General features: G+C 42.5%; 1 protein-coding gene across 2 annotated transcripts in view; it reads right to left on the bottom strand.

Moving 5' to 3' along the window:
- Positions 1-4,008: 4,008 nt before the first annotated feature.
- LOC139538652 (zinc finger and BTB domain-containing protein 7C) overlaps positions 4,009-8,577 on the bottom strand; it is a 32,155-nt gene continuing 27,586 nt past the window's right edge. For both annotated transcript variants that reach the window (XM_071340967.1, XM_071340962.1), the window contains exons 2-3: positions 6,759-8,117; positions 4,009-6,174 (exon numbers count right to left, since the gene is read on the bottom strand). In XM_071340967.1, coding sequence (XP_071197068.1) covers positions 5,457-6,174; positions 6,759-8,089 — 2,049 coding nt within the window. In that variant the 5' untranslated portion in view covers positions 8,090-8,117 and the 3' untranslated portion in view covers positions 4,009-5,456. The remainder of the gene's footprint in view (positions 6,175-6,758; positions 8,118-8,577) is intronic.

Raw genomic sequence — 8,577 nt, 5'->3', positions numbered from 1 at the left:
TTACATCTATCATCCTAATGGAGGTGTAGATTACATCTATCATCCTAATGGAGGAGTAGATTACATCTATCATCTATCATCCTAATGGAGGTGTAGATTACATCTATCATCCTAATGGAGGAGTAGATTACATCTATCATCTATCATCCTAATGGAGGTGTAGATTACATCTATCATCCTAATGGAGGTGTAGATTACATCTATCATCCTAATGGAGGTGTAGATTACATCTATCATCTATCATCCTAATGGAGGAGTAGATTACATCTATCATCCTAATGGAGGAGTAGATTACATCTATCATCCTAATGGAGGAGTAGATTACATCTATCATCCTAATGGAGGTGTAGATTACATCTATCATCCTAATGGAGGAGTAGATTACATCTATCATCCTAATGGAGGTGTAGATTACATCTATCATCCTAATGGAGGTATAGATTACATCTATCATCCTAATGGAGGAGTAGATTACATCTATCATCCTAATGGAGGTGTAGATTACATCTATCATCCTAATGGAGGAGTAGATTACATCTATCATCCTAATGGAGGAGTAGATTACATCTATCATCCTAATGGAGGTGTAGATTACATCTATCATCCTAATGGAGGAGTAGATTACATCTATCATCCTAATGGAGGAGTAGATTACATCTATCATCCTAATGGAGGAGTAGATTACATCTATCATCCTAATGGAGGAGTAGATTACATCTATCATCCTAATGGAGGAGTAGATTACATCTATCATCCTAATGGAGGTGTAGATTACATCTATCATCCTAATGGAGGTGTAGATTACATCTATCATCCTAATGGAGGAGTAGATTACATCTATCAGCCTAATGTAGGTGTAGATTACATCTATCATCCTAATGGAGGAGTAGATTACATCTATCATCCTAATGGAGGAGTAGATTACATCTATCATCCTAATGGAGGAGTAGATTACATCTATCATCCTAATGGAGGAGTAGATTACATCTGTCATCCTAACGGAGGTGTAGATTACATCTATCATCCTAATGGAGGTGTAGATTACATCTATCATCCTAATGGAGGTGTAGATTACATCTATCATCCTAATGGAGGTGTAGATTACATCTATCATCCTAATGGAGGTGTAGATTACATCTATCATCCTAATGGAGGTGTAGATTACATCTATCATCCTAATGGAGGAGTAGATTACATCTATCATCCTAATGGAGGTGTAGATTACATCTATCATCCTAATGGAGGAGTAGATTACATCTATCATCCTAATGGAGGTGTAGATTACATCTATCATCCTAATGGAGGTGTAGATTACATCTATCATCCTAATGGAGGAGTAGATTACATCTATCATCCTAATGGAGGTGGAGATTACATCTATCATCCTAATGGAGGAGTAGATTACATCTATCATCCTAATGGAGGTGTAGATTACATCTATCATCCTAATGGAGGAGTAGATTACATCTATCATCCTAATGGAGGTGGAGATTACATATATCATATATCATCCTAATGGAGGAGTAGATTACATCTATCATCCTAATGGAGGAGTAGATTACATCTATCATATATCATCCTAATGGAGGAGTAGATTACATCTATCATCCTAATGGAGGAGTAGATTACATCTATCATCTATCATCCTAATGGAGGAGTAGATTACATATATCATATATCATCCTAATGGAGGTGTAGATTACATCTATCATCCTAATGGAGGAGTAGATTACATCTATCATATATCATCCTAATGGAGGAGTAGATTACATCTATCATCCTAATGGAGGAGTAGATTACATCTATCATATATCATCCTAATGGAGGAGTAGATTACATCTATCATCCTAATGGAGGAGTAGATTACATCTATCATATATCATCCTAATGGAGGAGTAGATTACATCTATCATCCTAATGGAGGAGTAGATTACATATATCATCCTAATGGAGGTGTAGATTACATCTATCATCCTAATGGAGGTGTAGATTACATCTATCATCCTAATGGAGGTGTAGATTACATCTATCATCCTAATGGAGGAGTAGATTACATCTATCATCCTAATGGAGGAGTAGATTACATCTATCATCCTAATGGAGGTGTAGATTACATCTATCATCCTAATGGAGAAGTAGATTACATCTATCATCCTAATGGAGGTGTAGATTACATCTATCATCCTAATGGAGGTGTAGATTACATCTATCATCCTAATGGAGAAGTAGATTACATCTATCATCCTAATGGAGAAGTAGATTACATCTATCATCCTAATGGAGGTGTAGATTACATCCATCATCCTAATGGAGGAGTAGATTACATCTATCATCCTAATGGAGGAGTAGATTACATCTATCATCCTAATGGAGGAGTAGATTACATCTATCATCCTAATGGAGGTGTAGATTACATCTATCATCCTAATGGAGGAGTAGATTACATCTATCATCCTAATGAAGGTGTAGATTACATCTATCATCCTAATGGAGGAGTAGATTACATCTATCATCCTAATGGAGGAGTAGATTACATCTATCATCCTAATGGAGGTAGTAGATTACATCTATCATCCTAATGGAGGTGTAGATTACATCTATCATCCTAATGGAGGAGTAGATTACATCTATCATCTATCATCCTAATGGAGGAGTAGATTACATCTATCATCCTAATGGAGGAGTAGATTACATCTATCATCCTAATGGAGGAGTAGATTACATCTATCATCCTAATGGAGGAGTAGATTACATCTATCATCCTAATGGAGGAGTAGATTACATCTATCATCCTAATGGAGGAGTAGATTACATCTATCATCCTAATGGAGGAGTAGATTAGATCTATCATCTATCATCCTAATGGAGGAGTAGATTACATCTATCATCCTAATGGAGGAGTAGATTACATCTATCATCCTAATGGAGGAGTAGATTACATCTATCATCCTAATGGAGGAGTAGATTACATCTATCATCTATCATCCTAATGGAGGAGTAGATTACATCTATCATCTATCATCCTAATGGAGGAGTAGATTACATCTATCATCCTAATGGAGGAGTAGATTACATCTATCATCCTAATGGAGGTGTAGATTACATCTATCATCCTAATGGAGGAGTAGATTACATCTATCATCTATCATCCTAATGGAGGAGTAGATTACATCTATCATCCTAATGGAGGAGTAGATTACATCTATCATCCTAATGGAGGAGTAGATTACATCTATCATCTATCATCCTAATGGAGGAGTAGATTACATCTATCATCTATCATCCTAATGGAGGTGTAGATTACATCTATCATCTATCATCCTAATGGAGGAGTAGATTACATCTATCATCTATCATCCTAATGGAGGAGTAGATTACATCTATCATCTATCATCCTAATGGAGGAGTAGATTACATCTATCATCTATCATCCTAATGGAGGAGTAGATTACATCTATCATCCTAATGGAGGAGTAGATTACATCTATCATCCTAATGGAGGTGTAGATTACATCTATCATCTATCATCCTAATGGAGGTGTAGATTACATCTATCATCCTAATGGAGGTGTAGATTACATCTATCATCCTAATGGAGGTGTAGATTACATCTATCATCCTAATGGAGGAGTAGATTATATCTGTCATCCTAATGGAGGTGTAGATTACATCTATCATCTATCATCCTAATGAAGGTGTAGATTACATCTATCATCCTAATGGAGGTGTAGATTACATCTATCATCTATCATCCTAATGAAGGTGTAGATTATATCACATTCCAGTGTTCCAACTTGTAAACAAGACCGCATGGGATTTCTCTTAATGTGACTCCATGCAGCCAATGGCAATGTCTCACACACACACACACACACACACACACACACACACACACACACACACACACACACACACACACACACACACACACACACACACACACACACACACACACACACACACACACAACAGAAAAGTCAGATAATGAGACTCCTAGACCCACAGAAGTACAACATTTAGTGTCTTTATAAAACAACATATTTGCTAAATATAGCCAAGGCTCATTTAAATATGCATAAATAGCAAGAAAATAGTTTCCCATTTCATTTCAATTCAAACAATTCTGAATAGCAATATTTATACATAGATCAGTTAAGAGCACTATATGAACATAGGGTAGAAACGTCTTTAAAGGTGTTAATGCTCCAATCAGGAGCAGGGCGTAGCTAAAGCAATAATTCAGTGTATATCAGTCTAACAAATTGTACACGTCTTGGTCTTTAGAAGAAACACAGACACCATATGTAACACAAGGCTTGTGAAAAATGTGTGAAATATCAAACGGCACATCTTTGGATGGGTTATCGATGATAAAAACAACAAGTATAATACAACAATAATCAATATTACTATGGGTCAAAATCTTTAAAACATTTTGTATATATTTACAAAACCTGAGAACAAGGCAATACAAGGGTGAAAACAAGTTTTAGATCTAGATTATTATAATTTTTTTAAGTCAAGTGAATAATTTTGTCCTGGTTTTGAATGTTCTTCGGTGGTTTACACTACCTTGCACATTAGAACTGATATTGGTCTACAACTTTGGATGGATTTGGAATCTGTTTGTCGTTTATAAATAACTTTTGATGGCTGATATCGGTTTATTTTTTTGTAGACTGTGAATTTGAGAAACAACCTATTGCTAATATTAAGTATACTATGACTTATGCTATGAATTAGACATTTACATTGATTGTAGTGAATCCAAAGATAAACAATTACAATCCAAAGATAAACAATTATATAATGTCCTGAGAGTATTATTTTGTGTGTGTGTACTTTTGCAACATACAAAATCTATTCATCCAGTTTTATTTCTACAAATTAAATGTTTTTATAAAAATCCTTGTGATTTTGATCTGAGATCTCTAAAATCAACTGTTTTCCAGTAATTCCCCTGTTTTCTATACATTTATATTCCCAGACATCACTCCCCTCAATCTCTCATCTCCTCAGCCTAATATCCTTGTATCTCTAAACAGCAGCTAGAACATCTATCAGGCAGAGAACTTTCTGTTCTGTATGGTTCTTAGAAGTCTGGGATGAAGCATCAGTTATCTGTTGGAAGTGTCAGTTGGCCAGCTCTCTCTCTGTCCAGGTGTCAGTTTGCCGGCTCTCTCTCTGTTCAGGTGTCAGTTGGCCGGCTCTCTCTCTGTTCAGGTGTCAGTTGGCCGGCTCTCTCTCTGTCCAGGTGTCAGTTTGCCGGCTCTCTCTCTGTTCAGGTGTCAGTTGGCCGGCTCTCTCTCTGTTCAGGTGTCAGTTGGCCGGCTCTCTCTCTGTTCAGGTGTCAGTTGGCCGGCTCTCTCTCTGTTCAGGTGTCAGTTGGCCGGCTCTCTCTCTGTCCAGGTGTCAGTTGTCCGGCACTGTCTCTGTTCTATCATCTTTAATCTGTGTCAGTTGGTTGGCTCAGGGATGGGAGAGGGGTGGTTCTCCAGTCTAATGGTCCAGGGGTCAGGGGTCGGGGTGTAAAATGGAGGGTGGGTAAGGACTTCCCCACCAGGCCCCGCCAGGGCAAAGGTGAACACGCCCCTCTGTCTCTCCAGCTCCACCTTGTCAACCACATGCTTCCTGTCTGACTGGTGATGCCGAGCCTCTCTGGCCCCCCGGCCCTCCCTGGCCTCTCTGGCCCCCCGGCCCTCTCTGGCCTCCCTGCCCTCCCGGCTCTCTCTGCCCTCCCGGCTCTCTCTGCTGTCACTGTCCAAGTCCTTACCACCCAGGGCCTGTCTCTCTCTCTCCCCTAGGCCCAGACCGTGACCTCTAACGCCTCTGTGGGGGGAGGGCAGGAGCCGGCAGCCGCCCTTGCCATCCTCGTGGTGATTGGCCGAGCCAGGAGGACCCTGCAGGAAGTTGTTGGCTGAGCGCCAGGCGGCGGGCTTACGGCCTCGTCGAGGGCGTGAGACGCGGCAGCTCTGCCTCTTGATGTGTCGGTGCAGGTGGTCTGAGCGTGTGAAGCTCTTGTAGCAGTACTCACACTGGTAGGGCCGCACCCCTGTGTGGATACGCAAGTGGTTCTTCAGGTCGTAGTTGTGGACAAACTTGGAGTTGCAGTGGAGGCAGACGTAGGGCCGCTCTCCTGTGTGCTTCCGCATGTGGATCTTCAGCTTGTCTTGCCTGAAAAGAAAAAATACAAGCTTATATTATTTACTTTATTTCACTTTTATGTTACCAGGTTGTCCCATTGAGGTGAAAATATATATTTTTCAATGTATTGTCCTTTCAACTGTATGTGTTCTGAAAGATGTATCAGAGATGAAAGCATTGTTGGTGGGTATACTCTGGGGTACGTATTAAATGTGCCAGGTGAAACAATCATGCCAGAGCAGAGGCAGGAAGTGACTAGAAAGAAAGACAGGGGGTTTCCACTTTTTAGGTCTCGGATGATATTCAGATGAGAGGATACAAATCAAACGCCTTAACCACAAAAACACTCCCTTACCGTAATACCATCATCTTTGTCCAAAAAAACCCCTCTCAATTTCACATGTTAATGATTGCTATCTTTTTTTTACATGTAGGCATTTTGATTATTATCTTAGAATATGATGAGGCAACACTTTTACCTAATCACTTAGCCACTTATCCACATACGTGGCGTCACTAAAGGATACTGTATGTGTCAGTACTGTGTTTATTGGCTTTTATAATCTCCTTGCAGAAGATGGTAAGACCTACAGTATCAAGAGTGTTTGTCATACCTGGTGAAGCGCACCTCACAGATGGTGCACATGTATGGTTTCTCTCCTGTGTGAGTCCTCATGTGTCTGGGTAGTTTCCCCGCCCCCTGGATCACCTTGTTACAGATGGGACACTGCTGGGATGCTTTGGGCTTCATCTTCCTCTCCTCTTCCATCTGCCAGGGAGGGAACAGCGCCCCCAGGTGGCTCGATGCACTCAGGAAGCTCAGGTATGAGCGGAAGTCTTCCTCCTGCTTTATCTGACTCGGGTGGAGGTGAGGCCCCTCGGACCGTACCACCCCCAGGCCGGAGGTCATTAAGTCTTTCAGGAAGTCACTGTGGAGCATGCTGGGAGGGATTTCCTCCTTCAGCTCCTCCTTGACGACCTCTCTCTTCACGGCCAGGTCTAAGGGTCGGTTGTCCAGTTGAGAAGGGTGGGAGGAACGGTGGAGGGTCGGGGTCTGGGCGTGGTGGCTGGGGTTATGGTTGGAGTCCAGGACCTGTCGGGGGAATCCTGGGAACTCTGCAGCCCACATGGGAGGGTAGAAGCCAGGGAGCAGAGGGGAAAAGTTGTCCCTCCTGTCCAGGACTGATGGCAGTTTAGGGTACAGCCCTTCCTGTAGCAGAGACTCAATGGAAAAGTCCTTGAGGGCTCGGCTCTCCATGCGCTCATGCTCCGGGCTGGGTTTCTCACACTGAGAGTCTTTGTCTGTGCACTTCCTGTTCCTCTGCAGCTCGTACTGGTGCTGGTACTGAGAGGTACTGGGTGGTGCTCCTCTCTCCGACTCGACCTGGTCCTGACTCTCTGACGACCTCGTTGACCACTCACTGGCGTTGTCCTCCTCATGAACCTCCTGCTCGTCCTTCCTCGACTCTTCCTCCTCCTCCTCCTCCTCCTCCTGTTCCTCTACCTCCTCCTCTTCGTCTTCCTCCTCATCTCCCTCTCCTCCTGCTCCCTTGTCAGAGTCCATAATCTCCAGACAGACGGTGACGATGCAGGGGATCTCCAGCATCTGAGCCGCTCCAAGAATTTCTTTCACGTTGGACGCCGTCACCGTTAGCGTAGATGTGTAGGCGAACTCCAAGATGGCCGTCAGTGACTCGGGGGCCACGAAATCTATCTCATACACCCCGTGCTTGTCCCTTCCGCCCGAGGCCACGGTGAAGAGCTTCTTGAAGTACTGGCTGCAGGCGGCGAGGACAGATCGGTGGGTCTGATACTCCTGGTCGCGTACGATGAGCACCACGTCACAGAGCAACCCGGCGCGTCGCTGTTCGTTAAGGCAGCACAGGACATCACTGCTGTGGTTGGGGAACGGAATCCCGATCAGGTCATCTTCACTGTGGCCCATCCTCGACTCTCCTTCTCCTCTCTCTGATCTACAGAACAGGGAGACAGATATTAACTATTACTACTATGTAGGTGTACAGTTCTGTTTAGTCAGGCAAGATACTGATTTATAGACAGAGACAAAACAATCACATTTATTACACATTTATAGTCCTCTTTACACCAACAGTTGTCCCAAAGTGCTTTACAGTAACCCTGTCTAGATTCCAAAGTGCTTTACAGTAACCATGCCTAGACCCCAAAGTGCTTTACAGTAACCCTGCCTAGATCCCAAAGAGCTTTACAGTAACCCTGCCTAGATCCCAAAGAGCTTTACAGTAACCCTGCCTAGATCCCAACGAGCTTTACAGTAACCATGCCTAGATCCCAAAGAGCTTTACAGTAACCCTGCCTAGATCCCAAAGAGCTTTACAGTAACCCTGCCTAGATCCCAAAGAGCTTTACAGTAACCTTGCCTAGATCCCAAAGAGCTTTACAGTAACCCTGCCT

The sequence above is a fragment of the Salvelinus alpinus genome, chromosome 1, assembly GCF_045679555.1.
Source record: "Salvelinus alpinus chromosome 1, SLU_Salpinus.1, whole genome shotgun sequence".
In the NCBI taxonomy this organism is placed as follows: domain Eukaryota; kingdom Metazoa; phylum Chordata; class Actinopteri; order Salmoniformes; family Salmonidae; genus Salvelinus; species Salvelinus alpinus.
Note: the sequence above shows the minus strand (reverse complement) of the source record. Positions and strands in the feature narration are given on the sequence as shown.